The sequence below is a fragment of the Olea europaea genome, chromosome 10 (assembly GCF_002742605.1).
Source record: "Olea europaea var. sylvestris chromosome 10, O_europaea_v1, whole genome shotgun sequence".
Taxonomy (NCBI): domain Eukaryota; kingdom Viridiplantae; phylum Streptophyta; class Magnoliopsida; order Lamiales; family Oleaceae; genus Olea; species Olea europaea.
This window is the reverse complement of record NC_036246.1, coordinates 36,713,851-36,733,590: the sequence shown is the minus strand read 5'-3', so window position 1 is coordinate 36,733,590 and position 19,740 is coordinate 36,713,851. Positions and strand designations below refer to the sequence as shown.

At 33.3% G+C, this 19,740-nt stretch overlaps 2 protein-coding genes across 3 annotated transcripts in view; one reads left to right on the top strand and one right to left on the bottom strand.

The window, feature by feature from the left end:
- The window catches only part of LOC111400605 (probable polyamine oxidase 2), a 4,111-nt gene extending 2,618 nt beyond the window's left edge, over positions 1-1,493 (top strand). The window contains exon 10 of the mRNA XM_023028009.1: positions 1,404-1,493. Coding sequence (XP_022883777.1) covers positions 1,404-1,493 — 90 coding nt within the window. The remainder of the gene's footprint in view (positions 1-1,403) is intronic.
- Positions 1,494-16,478: 14,985 nt separating this feature from the next.
- On the bottom strand, positions 16,479-19,536 carry LOC111402064 (trihelix transcription factor GT-2-like). 2 transcript variants are annotated; one of them, XM_023030107.1, is made up of 3 exons: positions 19,401-19,536; positions 18,932-19,232; positions 16,479-18,320 (listed from the first exon to the last, which is right to left on the bottom strand). In XM_023030107.1, exons 2-3 carry the CDS (start codon positions 19,180-19,182, stop codon positions 16,892-16,894), a joined length of 1,680 nt encoding a protein of 559 aa, XP_022885875.1. In that variant the 5' UTR covers positions 19,183-19,232; positions 19,401-19,536; the 3' UTR covers positions 16,479-16,891. The 2 variants fall into 2 exon arrangements, with proteins under 2 accessions (XP_022885875.1, XP_022885876.1); XM_023030108.1 differs by having other exon boundaries at positions 19,338-19,411.
- Positions 19,537-19,740: the final 204 nt, after the last annotated feature.

The window sequence follows — 19,740 nt, the reverse complement described above, 5'->3', positions numbered from 1 at the left end:
TACCACGCTATCAAAATAGGTTCAAAGATTTCAATTTTAGGGTAAATCCAACTTGCTCAGTCAATTTCTTATAATGTTGAGTAATAGGAAAAGTTTTAAGTAGAAATATCACTCAGGTTACTTATAAATATTATATTTTTGGTTGTTGAAAGTTCAAACCATATAAACACTTATTTTTAAAATAACTTTTATTTTACTATGCAGTTAAATAATTTTTTTAACTTATGAGTAAAAAAAAAAAATTGTAATTTGAAATAAAATTTTACATATAAACAAATTTGACTAGCTTTTAAACTCAACAAATGTTATCACGTGCAACAACGATCACTTGATTATGAGAATATTGGTATTTTGCAATTTTAATTTGCTTGCAGTATGATCTAACTTACATAAAAGTTCCAATTATAATTAAACGACTTACTTGAAAAGTACAAAGAAATATCACAAGAATTTTACAACAAAATGAAGATATGAAATAATTTGATCCATACATTACAGAATTTAAATATTATTTAAGCATATTCTCATCATAATTCATTAACTGCAGCAAATGAAAACTCTAAAAATTAACTTAATAGTTAGTATTTGAAACGACAAAACAAATATAAACAAAGAAATGGTTATATAGCAAATAATTTTAATATGCAATATAAGTAGGAAAAAATTCATAAGTTAGGCATTAAGTATGGGGCAATTCAATTTCCGTGTTTTAAATTTCAAATTCAAAATTCAGGTATCAATTAATTAATTAAAAATATTTTATCAAATTAATTGGTCACGAATTATTTTATAGTCACAATAAAAAATTTTGATAAGTTACAATTTATTTCATTGGTCACAATCAAAAATTCATATTATTAAATTAATTGACCACATATTATTTTATAGTCACAATAAAAATTTTTGATAAGTCACAATTTATTTGTCGGTTACAGATTTTCAAATTAATTGGTTTCAAATTATTGATTTTTTAAGTCACAATTAAATACTTTGTTACATAATCAAATAGTTAATCATAGATTAACCAAATAGTTGGTTACATAACACCATCACCAAAACTACTGTCGTCGCAGCAGTCGTCACGGCCACTTGCGACCACCACCACACATGTCGTCCCTGACATTCCCACAATCGCAAAACTACAACTACACACCACAACAACTACAAATAACACCACCATAGCAACCATCGGCCACACAAACCACCATAATCATCCGAGAAATCAAACTCAGCAATAAAAGAAAAGAAAGGGAAATAACGATGATGGCCACGTTGTCGCAGCTACGACGCACCAGATCGCAATAGAAAAGATAAAGAGAAAGAAAAGATAGAAATGGAGGAGAAGAGAGGGGAATGATGTTATTGGAGTCATTGATTCTAGTGATATGGATCATGTGTTGCAGAAGGAGAGGATGCTGGTGACTCCGACCATTAAGGAAAAGGCGAAGGAGATAGCAGATACATGGAAAGGTGATGTCAGCAAAGAACGTTGATTATGGTGACTTCGACCATTAAGGGAAAGGCGTATGAGATAGCAGATATATGGAAAAGCACTGTCAACGAAGAACATCGCTTACTGCAAAGCAAGTAGATAGACGGTCTACGATGGCACGTATGTAAGGATAAGGTAGAGAGACAGGTAAGGAAGAGAGGGAGTGGAAGATAAGAGAGAATGATTTAGGTTTTGAATGGGATGGATGAGATATGGCGTGATTATATAAATTAATTTATAATATAAGTAACATGGATAATTGCAGCATTCATCCTAAATCTTTCACTTTTTTACAGACTTTACCTTAACTTTCACTTTATATCATCCTCAGGCTCAAACCTTTTAAAAATTAGCACATGGGATCCAATTGGATGATTTCTATTAGTTTGACCGTTAATTTACCCAATAAATTGACTTTAACCAATTTTAGAAGAGTAAAATGGTAACTTTGAACTTTCTTTAATAAATAATTAAACAAAAAAAAAAAGATGGAAAAGAAACAAAATTAGGTCATCGTCTTTTCTCCCCCTCCACCTTAAGTTCACTTAACCCCACAACCAAATCAACTAGAAATTCAACCTATCTCCACTGCACCGACGATCGCCACTCACCATTCCATTTACTGACCCATTTATACCATCGATTCAAAATAATCATCAACAAGGTCCAAAAGTTCTTTATTTTTCCAAGATCTGCTAGTGTGGTGGTACAAGCAATGTGGAAGAAATCCCTCTTGGTTTTTTAGTAAATCCTTGATTTTGGTCATGGTGGCGATGGTGCACTAGTACATTATGATGTGGTGGTTCCCAGGATAGGGCTGTAAGGGAGCAATTATTTTGTGTGGTCTGCATTTTGGGTTATTCGAGTTAATGGATCTAGTGGTGATGGGTTTTTGAGGCTGCCATTTTGCTAAGTTCTATTGTTGATTTGACTACCTATTTTCAAGATTTCTTGAATTTTAGTGATTGTTTGTGCATGTATGGCTTTGATTTGTGTGGGGGTGGGATGGGCTTGTTCGAAATGGTGAATGCATGAGGAAAATGACGTAGTGGTGACAAATAGAAGGGCCATACGGTGGCACTGGTAACAGTTGTTGGCTTGATATGTGAGTAGGTGAGTGGCAGTAGCTAGTGCCGTGGAGTTGGAGATGCTGTGATTTGTTGTTCAAAACCAACAACAATAAATAAATAAATAAATAAAAAATAATGGTCGCATGGCCTTATGCCGAGACCAAATGGTCTCGGCATGGGCAAACCGCATGGATTTGTACCATGCAGTCCCATGGTACATAATTTCGACCATTTTTTATCGTTGCAAATTTGAATTTGGTGACTTTTCACTTGATTTTTTGACACCATTTCGTACTTCTGGTCGATGGCTATATGTAGGAGAGCCATGTTTGAGGAAAAGATGTTAGAAAAATATCTTGCAATCCATACTTTATTCTAAGAACATTCAAATCCCGATTTACATTCATATCTTCGTGTTCTTCAAGTTTTGGAGAATTTCAACTTGTGCTTTGGTGAAATTCTTTACAAGGCTTGTTATAATCCTTCAAACTATTTGTCGGAATACCTTTAAACATCTCGAAAATACTAGAGAAGGGGTAAATAACATTTAAGTACAACGATCCTGCGTTCGAGCCTTCACATTTGTTGATATAAATTTTGTTTTGATCCATCTTGTTGCCATATTCTTTTTGTTTCTTCTGCATCTCTAAATTATTTCCAACAATCCCAAACGTTATTTCTTTGCAATGGAGAACGAGACTACAATAACAACCATCAAACTTATGAATCAAGACTTGGTGCGATTGGATCGGTTCAATGGTACAAATTTCACGCGGTGACAAGGCAAGTTGAAATTTCTACTTACTACATTAAAGATCTTCTATATTTTGGACCCATAATTGGCGCCACTACCGAAACCTACAAATGGAGAGATCAAGGCAGTCAAGGCTGAAAGACAGAAACAACGAGAAGATGAATTGATATGCCGCGGTCACATACTAAATGCATTGTCGGACCGTTTATATGACTTATATATAAACACAATTTCTGCAAAGGAAATCTGGAAAGCATTGGAGAGTAAGTATAAAGTAGAAGAGGAAGGTACCAAGAAGTTTCTAATTTCTAAATACTTCGACTTTAAATTTCTTGATAATATCCCTCTTCTTCTCCCAAGTACATGAATTGCAAGTTATTGTCAACAAACTAAAGGCGGTAAAGATTGAAATCCCGGAGACCTTTCAAGTGGGAGCTATAATTGCTAAACTCCCAAGGGCTTGGAAAGGATACCGGAAGAAGATCATGCATAGTTCCCAAGATTATTCCTTGGAACAATTGCAAAAGCATCTTCGAATCGAGAAAGAATCCAGATTGTGTGACAAGAGTGAAAACTCCTTTGAGGGAACTTCCAAAGCCAATGCTGTTGAAAAATCTGAACCGCCAACAAAATCCAACAAAAGAAAGCCTTCAAGGAACTTTAACAAGTCCAAAAAGAAGACCAAATGAGGGTGTTGTGTGTGGAAAATCTGGACATTATGCAAAAGATTTTAGATATCGTAAACAAAACAACTTTGAGGGTAAAGTGAACTCCATCCAAGAGGATAAGATCATGGCCATCGTAAGCAAAATAAATGTAACTAAGGGAAAGGTTCTCGGGTGGTGGTATAATACTTGTGCTACTGTACATGTATCATATGAAAAACTGTATTCAAAACATATCATGAGGTAGATGGAGATCAAGAGATTCAAATGGGCAACGACGTTCAATCCAAGGTTATTGGAAAGGAAAATGTTGATATCATCTTCACTTCCGAGAAAACCGTTACCCTTACCAATGAACTACATGTTCCGGATATGAATTAAAACTTAGTAAGTGGTAATCTCTTAGGAAAATTGGGTATCAAATGTGTGTATGAATCCGATAAACTTGTACTTTTCCTTAATGGAAAATTTGTTGAAAAAGGCTATTCTAGTAAAAGAATGATCAAAATTTGTACCATTGACAAGGAAATAAATAAAACTAATTTTGTTTATGTTGTTGATTTATTTTTATTATGGCATGCTAGATTAAAACATATTGGTAAAAGTAATATGAAACGTATAAAAAAATGTGATTTGATTTCATACGATAAAAATAATGAACATAAATGCAAAACATGTGTAGAATAAAAAATGACTAAAAAGACATCAAAGTGTGAAAAGGAGCTCTAATATCTTGGAATTAATTCATACAGATATATGTGAATTAAATGACATGTTAACTAGATGTGAAAATAGATACTTCATTACGTTTATTGATGATTTTTGTAGATATACATACGTGAACTTGATGCAACATAAATATGAAGCTTTTGACATATTTAAGGTGTATAAAAATGAAATTGAAAATCATCTAGGAAAGAAAATAAAGACCCTAAGAAGTGATAGAAGTGGTGAATACTTTTCTAGTGAATTTAATTTATATTGTGAACAACATGGCATAATTTACCAATGTTCTGCACCTAGAACACTCGAATAAAATGATTTGACTGAAAGAAAGAATATAACCTTAGTAGAAATCATTAATGCCATGCTTATATATGCAAAATTGTTATTTAATTTATGGGGTGAAACTTTATTAAGTGCATGTAGGATACTTAATAAGATTCCATCTAAATATACAAAGGTTTCTCCTTATGAATCGTGGAAAGGAAGAAAATCGAACATTGGATACTTCAAAATGTGGAGGTGTCTTGCTTATTGCAAAAACACAAATTCTAATAGGACCAAATTGGGTTCAAGAGGTATTAAATGTGCTTTTATTGGATATGTTAATAATATCAAATCTTATAAATTGCTAAACTTGGAGAGCAGTGTGATTATCAATCAAGTGATGTAGAGTTCTTTGAAGATTTGTTATCAACGGATAATGAATTGAAGGAAAATATTGAAAACATCCCTAGCTCAAGTGGAACTGGTGATGAAATGTCTTCTAAAGATATTGATGAGTCTAGTGAACCATGAAAAACAAGATAACTCGAGTTGAGAAGTTTTTGGGACCAGATGAAATTGATTCTTAACTTATCTCCTTTTACTTAGTAGAAAAAAATGAGTTTAATATTGTAAGAACAATTCCTTTTGTTCTAAAAGTGGAAACCGACCCTAGAACCTATAAAGAAACCATGGATTCTCGTGATAGCATTTTTGTAAAGATATAATTAAAGATGAAATGGATTCGATAATGTCTAATAAAACTTGGGAACTTGTCGATCTATCGCCGGGATCCAAACCTATTGGATGTAAATGGGTATTTAGGAAGAAATATAATATTGATGACTCTCTAAATATTTTCAAAGCTAGATTAGTAGCTAAAGGATATCGACAAAAGGAAGGAATTGACTATTTTGACACTTATACACTGGTAGCCAAAATAATACCAATTAGGATATTATTCGCATTGGCTTCAATATATGACTTGCATGTTCATCAAATGGATGTCAAGACGTCATTCTTAAATGAGGATTCTTGATGAGGAGGTCTATATGGAGCAACCCGAAGGGTTCATTCTATCTGGAAATGAACATAATGTGTGCAAGTTAATAAAATCTTTATATGGTTTGAAGCAAGCACCTAAAAAATGGCAAGAGAAGTTTGACTTAGCTATAACATCATTCGGATTTAAACATAATAGCATAGATAGATGTTTCTATTCTAAAGTGTATCATGATTATGTGACATCTATATATTTATATGTTGACGACATATTAATTATGAGTAATCATATGGACGGTATAGAAGAAACAAAAAAGTTTCTATTTTCCACATTCAAGATGAAGAATCTTGGTCAAGTGGATACCATTTTAGGTATCAAAGTTACAAAGACTAGTGGAGGTTATCACCTAAGTCAATCACATTACATTGAGAATGTGATAAACAAGTTCAAACACTTCAACATAAAAGAATATAGTACCCCAGTTGATCCAACTTCAAAACTTGTAAAGAATAATGGAAGGGTGATTGCTCAATTGGAATATGCTAATGCTATTAAAAGTCTTATGTATGCAGTTCAGTATACAAGACCGGATATAGCATATGCTATTAGTAAACTTAGTAGATTTACTAGCAATCCAAGCAAAGATTATTGGAGGGCCATTGGAAGAGTTCTTGGATACTTAAAGAAAACCAAGAACTTAGGCCTGCAATATACTAAATTTTCGACAATATTGGAAGGATTTACCGATACTAATTGGATATCTAGCATGGGTGAAAGTAAATCCACCTCAGGTTGGGTGTTCACTCTAGGAGGAGATGCTATTTCTTGAAAATCAAATAAACAAACATGCATAACACACTCAACTATGGAATCAGAATTTGTAACCGTATCGGATACTGGAAAAGAAGCTTAGTGGCTTAAGGATCTCTCTTATGAGATACCTTTGGGATTGAAGAATATTTCTTCAATACCTATCATGTGTGATAATCAAGCCACATTAGCAAAAGCATACAACGGAAAGTCTAGACACATGAGTCTTAGACATGACTATATAAGGAAATTAATCAAGGATGAAATAATTTCCTTAAATTATGTAAGGTCAATTGAGAATTTGGTGGATCCTTTGACTAAATCTCTAAATAGAGATTTAGTAACATTTACTTCAAGTATGATGGGGTTGAAACTCCTTAATTAAAAAGATTCACCAATGATAGCAACATTACCTATCATTACTCAAAAGGTAATTTACGGGTTCAAAGGGTAACAACAAGTCATTCGATATGTTGATAATTGCAGTATTATTAAAATCCGCAAAAATCTTATCCTAATTAAAATAATTCTGGTTGTTATTGAAATGGGGGATGAACTTTAAGCTTTTAATGAAGTTCAATGCTAAAACACAAGTACCTCTAAAAGTAACAAAGGTACTGGAAGAATTTCACCTAAACAATTTTCAAAGTGGTGCCGCCTTAATAGAGAGTTGGATTTTATCTCTTAAAAGATTGTTGAAAATGATAAGCGCAAGGTCATAAAAGCGCTAAGCGAGTTATGAGGAACTTGAGAATACGTGGTACTCGTGTGTGTGTTCTTACCGGTATTGTCATATGGAATAACTGGTTCAAAGTTACACGCTAACTTTGATTCCGATTATACTTTATTTGAATTACACTATGGTTAGATTCAAATCGAAAGATATCTAATTCTTATGCGTGAGTATTGTATACTATGAATATGCAACTTGTTAATTTTGAATAAGTGGAGAATTGCTGTGATTTGTTGTTCAAAACCAACAACAATAAATAAATAAATAAAATAATGGTCCATGTGACCGCATGGCATATGGCCATGTGGTCGCATGGCCTTATGCCGAGACCATTTGGTCTCAGCATGGGCAAACCATGCGACCGTATGGGATTGTACCATGCGGTCGCATGGTACATAATTTTGACCCTTTTTGGCCATTTTTTGCCGTTTTAAATTTAAATTTGGTGACTTTTCACTTAATATTTTGGTACCATTTCGTACTTCTGATCGATGGCTATGTATAGGAGAGTCATGTTTGAGAAAAAAGATGTTAGAAAAATATCTTGCAATCCATAATTTGTTTTAAGAACATTCAAATCCCAATTTACATTCATATCTTCGTGTTTTTCAAGTTTTGGAGAATTTCATCTTGTGTTTTGATGAAATTCTTTACAATGCCTGTTATAATCTTTCAAACCATTTGTCAAAATACCTTTAAGCATCTCGAAAACACCGGAGAAGGGGCAAATAACGTTTGAGGACAGCGATCTCGTGTTCAAGCCTTCACATTGTTGATATAGATTTTGTTTTGATCCATCTTGTTGTCATATTCTTTTTGTTTCTTCTCCATCTCTAAATTATTTTCAACAGGAGATGGATTGGATTTTGGTTAGGTGTGGCATGTGATGATGGTCAACGTGACACAATGATTGGATGTGGCTGGTGGTGATCGTCAACACCAATGTAGAAAGGGTGGCAATTGGTGCATGCTGGCAATAGGCGACGATGGGACTATAGTGGTGGGTTTTTTGGTTTGATTTAGAAGGATGTGGGGTGTGGGTGTGGGTGTGGGAAGGAGGAGATGAACAATGGATTTTTTTTGTTATTTTTTTTGTTTATTGTTTAATTATTTAATAAGAAAAGTTCAAAGTTACCATTTTACCTCTTTAAAATTGGTCAAGGTCAGTTTATTAGGTCAACCAATGGTGAAACTAACAAAAATTATCTATTTGGATTCAGGTGTTGATTTTTAAAAGATTTGGAGTTGCAGGTGGTATAAAATAAAGGTTAAGGTAAATCTGTAAAAAATGAAAGGTTTGTGATGTTGCTGCAATTATCCCTAATTAATAATATTAAAATATGAAATTATCACCTACTTTTTGGTTAAATAAACTTCATTCCTAATTTTTGAATTGTGATTTTTAAAAACCTGCTTTAGTGTATATAAAAACGTTCGGAGTGTTAAAACAAGCATGTTTGGGTAAGGTTAAATTTACTTTTTAATAACTTTTCATTTTTAAACATTTTCAAATATATTTAATATTTTACTATCTTGATATCTGGAGTGATTTATTTTGACAATAAGTTAGATATTAATATCAAAATAAATAAATTATTTTTGTGCATGATTGTTAATAGAAGGGTTAGTGGTTATGATGAAAACCACCAACTTAGATCCATACATTTTTTACTAAGATCGTGGTGGCGACAACAAAGGATGATGGGTGAGGTGGGGTGGATATTCATTTTAGAGTTTGGGATTTAAAAAAAAAAAAAAAGGTTCACTAAAATGGTATTTTTAAATTAAAAAAAAATGTACAATATTTTTGAATTTTTGAAAAAGAGGAGTTTGTGGTGAAATTTCCATTTTTCAAGAAGTAGAAATCACATAGAACTTGATTTTCAAGTTTCAATTTCAAAAATCAGATTTAAAGTTTATTTATACAAAAATCAGATGATAATTCCATATTTTAATTTAATAATAATATTATAAAATTAAATTAATCTATATACGCCACCCCTTTGTCCTTCCACCCTCCCTAATTTTTCAAATCCTAATCATTTTTTTACTTTTTCTTCTCTCTAAATCTCTTCATTCCCTCTCTATATTTCCATTATCTCTTCTCTCTCTCTATTGTGCTACCATCGAAGCACCGTTGACTTTACGGTAATGACGCCTCCAATCGATCAACATCTCCGATCTTCAATCACCGAATGAAAAAAGGAGTTGACACGTAGCAACACACAGCGCTGTGAGAGGCGGTGTTGTCGTTCATAGATCTGCTTCAATTTTCTACAATTGAGCATTGGACTATGGTGCCACCATCAGAGTTGAAGGAAGGCAAGGCCAATTAGAAACAGTCGACGAGAAGAAAAAGGCAAAGAAGTCGGCTTGAGAAGCGGCCAGAGCTAGCTGGAGTAGAGCCCCCGGAAGCTACCAAGCTTTTTGGTCTTTGGATCTAATCTGAGTGCAATCGTACACAATAGTGGCATTCTGATTGTAATAATGGCGATGTGACAGCATTTTTCAATCTGATTTGTTAGTATTTTTGGGCGATGGTTTTGTTGGATCTTGTTGGTTGCAATGGTAGCGATGGTATGTTGGTGGTTGTGTTGGTAAGCTGGTAGTAGCAGTAGTGTTTTTATTGGGGCGGGCGACGATTTTGTTGATTTCAATTTTGTTGGATCTTGTTGGTGGCATTGGTGATAGTGGGTTGTTAGTGGTTGTGGTGGTGAGGTGGTGGTGGCAACGGTGGTTTTATTGGTGGTTGGGCGACGGGTTTGTTGGTGTTTGGGCAAAGATTGGTGTGCTTGTGATCTGATGTTTGGGCGGGCAGTGTTGAATCTTGTTAGTGGCCGTGGTTTTGTTGGTGGTTCTGGTAGTGAGGTGGTGGTTTTGAAGTTAAAAATGGTAGTTTGTTGGAGGTGACAACTATGATGGCGCTAACAATGGTGGTGGGATGGAGCTGCTTTTGGTTGGTTCAATGGTGGATTGTGGTTGGGTGGGATAGGTGGTGAGGTTAGGAGTGTTTGTGACCAATTATTTGAGACCGTGACAAATAAATTGGATATTTTGTGATAAGAAAATAACATGTGCCCGATAAATTGTAATCAATAAATAATATGTGACCTAAATTTTTGAATTGTGATTTATAAAATTTGTGATTTACAATCGATAAATAAATTGTGATATATAAAATTTTTTATTGTGATCTATATTTTTTTGATCTATAACCATGAAATAATTTGTGACCAATAAAATTTTTGGGTTGTGATCGAAAAATAATTTATGATCAATTAATTTTATAATTTGTGACCAAATTGTATAAAATTGTGACATTAATGTGTTTTATTAATAAAATATATTTTTAATTACTTATTTCATAATTAAAATTCAATAATATATAATTTTTGAAATTTTAAATCTTGTCACTTAATTTTGAAATAGGCCATAGTTAATCTGTCCCTTTCAAGAATCAATTCATCTACTGGACCTAGAAGTGTATAGCAGGGCAGGTCCATGGGCTTGCATGAGTTAAAGGCCCAATTCGGAAAAAGTTAGCAGAGCACGTGCCAATGTGGCAGCATTGGGCCCGCCTCACGCTTCCTTGGCCTTGATCTCGCCGTATAGCTGTTTTATGTTTGTTTTGAGAATATTCAATTGTATTTATTGTGTAAACTCTATAGGTATTTTTTCTTTCTTTCTTTCCCCCTTTTTTTTTTTTTTTAAATTATAAAGAGTGTAGATTATGAATTTATTTTGTTAGTTTGAGTGTTGTGCAACGTTATTTAGCTTCATTAGAGCTACAACTCCAATTTAGGTAGCACTTATATGATATTAAATGATTCACGTAATTATATCTTTCATTTAGCCTATCATTTAACGTCACTTAGATTGGTGTTGCAACTTCAGTAGGCCACATATCATTACTCTTAAAAATTGGTCTAGACATAACTAATTTTGAGATGCTAAATATCCAGTTGTCGATTTTTTTCAATTAAATCAGGTCGTCCGTCTGATTCTTATATAATTGGCGTTGAGAGGTGTTGGGTAAGGATAAAAATGGGATGGTGAGGGGGAAAAAAGCTCTTTCACAATTTAGTCCTTGTTTGTCAATCATTCTCTCACATTCTATCATATTATTTTTTCTACAGTACTCATTTTCAGGCAACACATTTTTCATTAAAATAATATTATACATAAATTAAAAAATTCTTATTTTTTAATCACACATTTCAACATCAATCACTATTCCATACTCCAATTCTTGAAATTAAAGGCCACAAACAGGGCCTTATTTTTATAAGGATAATTTAAAACTATTCAGTAAATCGGAATAAACGGAAGGTTCAAACTCCATAAACAGCAGCAGCCTTAAAAGCCTCTAATGATTTATCAGAATTGATAACAATAACGATAACAATCAAAAGGTCCTGATTACGTCAGGCATCTAATAATAAGAAGAGGCAGCGAGCTTAGAATTTTACTCTCCACCACGTATCGTTCAATGTGTCAATGGAAATTCTACTTTTTTGAGATCAATCTCGACCATACATTTTTGCGGCCCACTTGCACATGGATCTACGTCACGTCTGTCTTCCAACAAAAGAAATAGACATATGCAAGTTTGTGAGCTTTTCCATGCCCCGTTTGAATCTCATTACATTATGGATCTATTCGATAATGATTATAAGAATTAATTTTTTGATTATTGAAGAAAAAAGTAAATCTCATCTGTGAATAAAAAAAATAAAAAATGATGACTAAAATAATTAAATAACGATCAAAAAATTAATTTTTTAAATGACAAATTTCTATCAAATAGGAGCTAAATTCCATTACATTCCATTTTTTCTCATATTTTCAATCACATAATTTTTCATAAAATAATATTTTAAGTAAATCTAAATTTTTTTTCTTTTTTAGCCACCCATTATTTAAAAAAAATATATTATTCCACCTATTTTATTTTCAAAAAATGAGGACCGAGGCTAAATAACTAAATTTCATTTTTAAAAAATTCTAAAAGTAACCAAATATTCAAGTCTTAGTTAAATTATCAAGTTATCTTTATAGAGTCGCATTTCTCTTAAAATATCATAGATTCGACTAAAATTTTGAATTGGAATAGTTTTTTTTAAAAAAAATATGTGATTAAAAAAGAATAATTTTTTTTTTGCATATAATATTATTTTATGAAAGATTGTATGATTGAAAATAAGAAAGAGAAAAAAATGAGAATGAGAATGTGGTCCAATCGCAATGCACATATACATACTCACGCACCATTGTGATAATCTTTTGCTCAACATCAGTGGTCGTATAAAAAGTCAACTAATAAATTAATCACACAAATTAGTGTATTACTGTTCAGTGATTTGAAGTTTGAGAAGTTGTTCCATCCTTTTTCAACAACAAAACGTGTTGCACGGTCGACATTTGAGTCACGGTCTATTTCCTATTTCCGCATCTAGAATTGAATTTTTGGAAATTTTCAGCTAGGCCTCCAAACTTTCAAAAATACAATACTTAGGTCCCGATTTAATTTTTTTGAAACACATAAATCCCAACTTTTTTGAAATAGACACTTGGTCCCATTTTAACTATATTTATGAATTCAAGTCAAATCGGCATGCTGTCCATTTTACTGTTCATTCAATTAATTCTTGACATATTATCAATAATTAAGATGCTATCTTAAATTTTTCCTCATCTATATGATGCATCAATAATTAATTGGATGGACAACAGATCTCAAGTATATATATAATGAGTTAAAAAAATCCCAACCTTATTCAAAAATAAGATAATCATCAGAACTGGTGTTTTCTAAGTACGGCTTATGAATAACTTCAAATATTTAGCACGCACTTGTTTCACCAATAAACCTATTTGTTTGGAGCTTGGAATAATTAAGTCAATAATTACGAGGGTGTTTGTGAGATATTTTTATGTAAAAATGCATTTTTGAGTAAATTGATGAAAAATGTGTGGTTGAAAATTAAAAAAAAAAGTTTTTGATTTACGTGTAATATTATTTTAATAAAGAATATATGGTTGAAAAGAAGAGAGTGAAAAATGTATTTTAAAAAAATGGGTACCAAACGAGGCCTATATCTTGTCTAATTCACTTGAGGACCAAAATGAGATCCTCAATTAAAACCAATTGGATCAACCGAGGACCAAAAGGTGATCAAATTTTCAATTTTTACTGTGGCAAGATCAGTTGGATGAGCAAAGGATAATAAATCTGGCTTCGCTGATGTTTTTTCTTTATAAGAAATTCTAGTTTTTTGGTCGGTTCCATTATTTTCTTTCCACTTAGAATAATTTAACCTTTTATTTTAAACTTAGGGGCTGGCTCCCGCCTCCTGTATTCTTCATTCCCAAACCCCTCTACCATTTCTCTCCCATGTCATTCTTTATAAACATGCAAAACAAAATTATATTCCAAGAAAACGCACGAGTAACATAGCTATTTCTCATTAAGAACATGCAAAGCAGATTCATAACAATAAGCACAAGAGTAGCAAATTGTTGACAGAATCCTATTACGAAAACACACAAAGGTAACTCGTTGCTAGTCTTTTATAAAACAGACCCAAATATTTCATTACATAATATGAACACACGAGCAACATATTGCTTTTAGTAAAAATCTGATGAAGATTGGTTCACTGTGCGAGATTCTGTGTTCACTACAGATGATTAAGATTATGGAATGATAAAGTGGGCACTAATTTTGGCATAAAAATCAAGAATCGGGATGGGACGTTATGAGTAGGTTTAACTAAACTAGGATAAACATCATTAATTTTTTTGTTAAAATGTAGTAATTATTATTATTATGTGTAAATAAGGGACTAATTTTCCCACTATTTGCCTTAATTATCCCGAAAAGAGAATCTTCTAAATTGCTTTCTTATCTCGAGGTCAAGAAACAATAAATGGTGTAAGGCCCACGTGAGTAAGGTAGGTCCCAATGTCAATTGGACTGTCAACTTGGATCTTTGTCCTCTTCGATTTTTTTTTTTTGAGAGTTAATTTTCCCTAATTGTTAAGTTCCAAATCTATTTGATCTCCCCTCAACAGAACTAACCTCTTTCCCAATATATTATCTGCATACTTAGACATTGAATGTGAATATAGCTCCGATATGAATACTTTGATACTCAAGAAAGACGGTAACATTTTGATAAAGATATTTGGTTGTGGATGAGACGTAGACAGAATATTTGGTGCTGTTTTGAAAGAATCATGGGATAGCAATTCAAGAATTGATTTTCACATTATCTTTGAATAATATTAAGTGTGAGTATATATAGATATGAGAAATTCCTTGGATATTTGACATGTGATTTCATATTAAAAGTACATATATCAAATTCAATCATGTCAATTGTGTCAATGCATAGCCATCATGGACATGTGACCATCCTAGTCGAACATAAACTCAAAAGTTATCTAACGAACGGAACTACTACACAATTATTGTATCAATCGGTAAATCAAGTGTATTGTGAATTGGCCAAGTCAAGACTTATGACTGTGGCCCTTCTACGATGTCATTCGCCTTGAATTATACTGTAGCACAAAGGTGGCACCTAGCCTTGGATAATAGCACTTAGGGCTAAGCGTATAAAAGCATGCTCTAATCGCCTTTGTTGGGCACATGTGGAAGAGATGATGTTGACGCAAAGTAGACCTTGCTTGACTTATTGTTTAACTAATTGTCATGTGACGTGTTTCGTAGGGCGAGAAGAAATGGTAATTAAGATATGAGAAATTGAATTCGAATTTATGAACACAATAGATAGGTAATCAAATTATTATCATAATGTCATTGCACAAATCTGACGAGAAGTACTTGACCATTCCATAGACATTGACCGTTTTCATAAATAACAGAAACACTCCCTTGACAAAAAAAAGGTATATTGTATTTTTTTTTTTAATTTTACTCTTTCGTTTTTTCTGTCATTTGAAGCAATCTTTCTTTAATTATTTCTCACTTTTGATTTAGATTAAAAAAATATTAATTTTGTTTAAAGAATTCATTTTTCGCCTTTTGCACACAATGATTTCATAAAAAATGACTTCGCTTTTTTAAAAATGAACGAATGAGATCCAATTTTTTTTGTCTAGAAAGGAAATAAACTAGAAATATTTCAAGTCATTTTGTTATTTTTTAGATTGTAAGTCATTTGTTATTACCAGTTTATTTAATTATTAACAAAAATTCATTTGATTACTTATAATGTAACAAGTTAAACTGTATAGATTTTCATAAAATAAATTATATATTTAATTGTGCTGAAATATAGTTAAAAATATATATAAAGACAATATTTTAAACCTAGGAATTTTTTTTTGAAGAATAAGGAAAAAAAATTAGGTTTGAATTATTTCATCAAAAAATCTAAAATGTTAATATTCGTTTTTTTTTTTTTTCAAGTTTAGATTTTCAAAATGTCATGTCCCCTGCACCTTGAATGCATTTTCTTTGGTAAAACTTAATACACACATATGAAACTTGAATTAAATATTTGTGCATACTCCTATACATGTTAAATCATGCTATTTAACAATTTCAACTATTAGAGAAGACCATACTATTTATTTAAGTTTAATGTACTTTTATATAATTTTCTGAACAATAACAAAAGCGAATTTCTTAATTTTTTGTTATTTTCTCATGAAAATTCAAGAAAACTAAAAATTTCATCGTCCGAATTGTTATATATTTTTTTGATCGAAATATATTGTGCATCTCCTTACTTGTCAAAAAAATTGGTAATAAAATTTTAAGAGAGGTCACATGCTAAGTGAAATTCAATTGCATGCCCCTATCATGAAGCCTTATACGACATTTTCATTAAGAAAGATTGAATATTAGGAAAGGCAAAGTTAAAATCTTTCTTATCATTGATCTATGTCGTATATTACTCATTAAACATGCACGCAAATTTCTACTAACATGACTTGAATCGAGTAGAACGCATTAAGAAGTTGACATAAATTTATAAGTTTGGACAATTACACCTTCACCAAGTAAACAAAACAAATAGTACAAATGCTATTACCTTATTTGTTTTTCTGAAAACCTTCTATTTTTTATTTATTTTTAATCCCACTCCTTTAATTTATTTATTTTTGAAATAATAAATAAATTATGAAATTAAACTTATATCGAACTAATAAACTCTGTCACCCCCACTTCTCTTCCACTAATATCCTCTAATGAATGTGTATTTGGCTTAGAAATTTACCGCCACCACGTACCCCGCATCCCCCATCCTTCAGACACCTTCTGCAATTCTGTCCCACTCCCAGAAGCACAGTCCACTTGCCAGATTTTTAACAACTTATCTTCCCCTTTTCTCTCTCTAAATAGCTTACTCAAATGCAGTGCTTGTAACTGAAGATTGCTGCTTGTTTGTAACAATTTTGTACCCACCTCCTCCATCTTCATCTTCATCTTCGTCTTCATCATCATCCCTATCATCTCCATCATCATCATCATCTCGATCGTTATCATGATCATTTTGATCAATGTTTTCGTGTTCATCATCTAATGCTGATTCTTGCTGGTGCTCCGCCCGCAGAGGTAGTGGCCATTGCTGCTCAGGGACTGCCATCAACGGCACGATTGGATTATCAGGCTTTGGTAATGAGTACCCAGAATTGATCGATGAAGATTCATTCTTGGCTTTCTCTTTGTATATTGCATCGAGCTGTTCGAAATATGGGCATGTCTTTGAATCTTCGGGTCTTTTTTTGTTGCTCTCTTTCACTTTCTTGAAGTACTTGTTGATGTTCTCCCATTTCTCTTTGCACCTCTTCGCGTTCCGGTTGTAGCCAATTTTAGCCATGGCAGCCGATATCTCCTCCCATAGTGGCCCCTTCGGCCCGTTATCTTGGTACTTTAGATCAAGATCAGTTCGGAGCTTGATCAGAGCTTGAACTTCAGCTTTAGGCCATCGGGAAGAGCTAGCAAGAGGTAAGTTTTCACTTCTGTAATCGGCTTTGGGAGTTTCGATTCTTACTGGTGTTGCTTCTGCTGTTACTGGAACTGGTGGCGGTGCTGGTGGTTGTTGTGGTGGCGCCACCGGTGGAGATGGACTGTGGGGCACTTGTACAGTTGGAATTTGCAAGTTCTGTTGTCCAGATATTTTCTGCAAAAATGCAATAACTGCTGAATCTTTGGCTGCAGCAATTGATCTTTCTTGGACTAAAAGTTCATGCTCCTTGTTCAATTTCGCCATTTCTTCTGCTCTCCAAGCTTCCTCTCTAGCGATTCGATCTCTTTCACGTTTTTCGAGCGTTTCCAAGAATTTCTTATGCAATTCTTCTTGTTTCTCAATTACATCCTTCATTAGTATCTCGAAATATTCCATCCATTTCCGCTTCCTCTTGTGCCGCCTCTGAATATCCTCATCAGACGAAGTCGAAGAAGAGGTCGAAATTGATATATTTGGACGAGAAGGTGGAAGAGTATGAGTTTGAAGAGGATTTGTGGTGTGCATTGTTGGTGGCTGCAAAGGTGGAAATGAAAAATTTGTCGGAGTATTGATTCTTTGTGGGACAGTGCTTGTAGGGCTAATCTTGGCTGCAATTGGTGGATTTGTAGTACCAAGTGGTGGAGGAGCTAATAGTGGTAGAGGATTATGTTCAAGAGCCTGTAATTGATCAAAAAACTTATAAGTTTTGCCATCTGGTTTTGAAGATCGACCTTCTTTAGTTCTTTTGTGGTACTTGTACACATTCTCAAATTTCTCTTTGCATTTCTTGGGGTTTCTTTGATAGCCAAGCTCCGCCATTTTCCTGATAACAAAATTTCCAAACAAAAACATAGCCCTTTGTGTTCTTAAATTCATCCAAACATATAAAGTAAACGCGAAAAATCAACTAAATCAATCATTCAGATAAAAGTCGAGAGATTAATCCGACCAAATTCTAGCGCATCAACTTGTATTTTTCTGTAGATTTAGCTGAATTATATTGAAAATCTAAAGAAAAAAACTTGGAGATGAAGATGAAAGTTAAAGTTATGAAAAACAATCTATCTAACTTCATTGCTATAATTAGCAACAAAGTGCCAAAACTGAAAGGCCATAACCCGGAATTTTATATTCCTAAAGAACTGCTGATTTTTTGTGAACTGAACTGAAAGAAAACGACCCTACAATCAAAAAAGCAATAATTTGATGGAATTATGATCCAAAAATGCCTTTTACAACAAACTCAGGAAGATTAATTTTGAATTTCGAACTCATATGTAATGAAGTCCAGAAATTAATGTGCTCGGGATCCTCGAGCATTTCTCGGTTGCCTATGAGATCCCTAACACAAACCTCGAACTCGATATTCGTGATGCTCATTTCGCGATCTCTATGTGTGTGTGTTTGGAAGAGGAATTTATTCACAATTATTACCTTGAAACTTCTTCCCATAATGGACCCTTGAGACTTGAGTCCCGAAAAGCAACGTCCATATCAGATCGAATTTTTAAAAGGGCTAGTGTTTCTTGCCTCGGCCACCGGTTTCCACCGCCGCCACCACTCCTATCACCTTCCTCAATTCCCAACTTATCTTCCTCCCCAAAACCGCCGCTTCCAAGCCCGGCTTCACCACTTTCATTACCCTTCACGGAAGCTGCACCGCCGTCTGAATCTCCAAGCATCATGAAGAGGAGTTCCAGTCCCAGTCCTAGTCCCCTCTTCTTGCCAATTACAGCTGCAAAATAAAAATATATCAACAGAAAAAGATGGTGAATTCTGCGGGTTTTATCAAGATTGGGTGGGGTGAATTTATTAATATATTTGTGTGGGGATCTCTCACCGTAAAATAATAAATTAAAAACAGAATATTTTCCCCTTTTTTTGTCAGTTAAAGAATCTTTACCATTTTTTTCCTCTCTGGTAAGAAAAATTTTAAACAACGCTTGAAAGGTCACACTGCAACATTATAAATAGAACGGAGAGATAAAAATCTATAATATTACGTACAAAAACAATTTGTATGATTGTATGTATATGTGTATATGTGTAAGTATAGAAAGAGGGAAAAAAGAGGTGCAGATAGAGGATAGATAATATGATAGTTTTTGTCTGTCCAGCTAAGTATAGTTAAAAGCCGGCCCATGTAGGTCACACTTTGCTTTTTGGGTATTTTGGATTTCAATGCCTGTTGCGGGCAATTTGGGGGTTGTGAATTGTCTATAATACCCATAACATGTATTCCG

Coding starts and splice junctions, on each gene's coding strand:
- LOC111402064 (XM_023030107.1), bottom strand. CDS start 19,182: ATGATGCTTGGAGATTCAGACGGCGGTGCAGCTTCCGTGAAGGGTAAT. Junction 18,321..18,931: donor TTATGGGAAGAAGTTTCAAG/GTAATAATTGTG, acceptor TTTTGTTATCAG/GAAAATGGCGGAGCTTGGCT.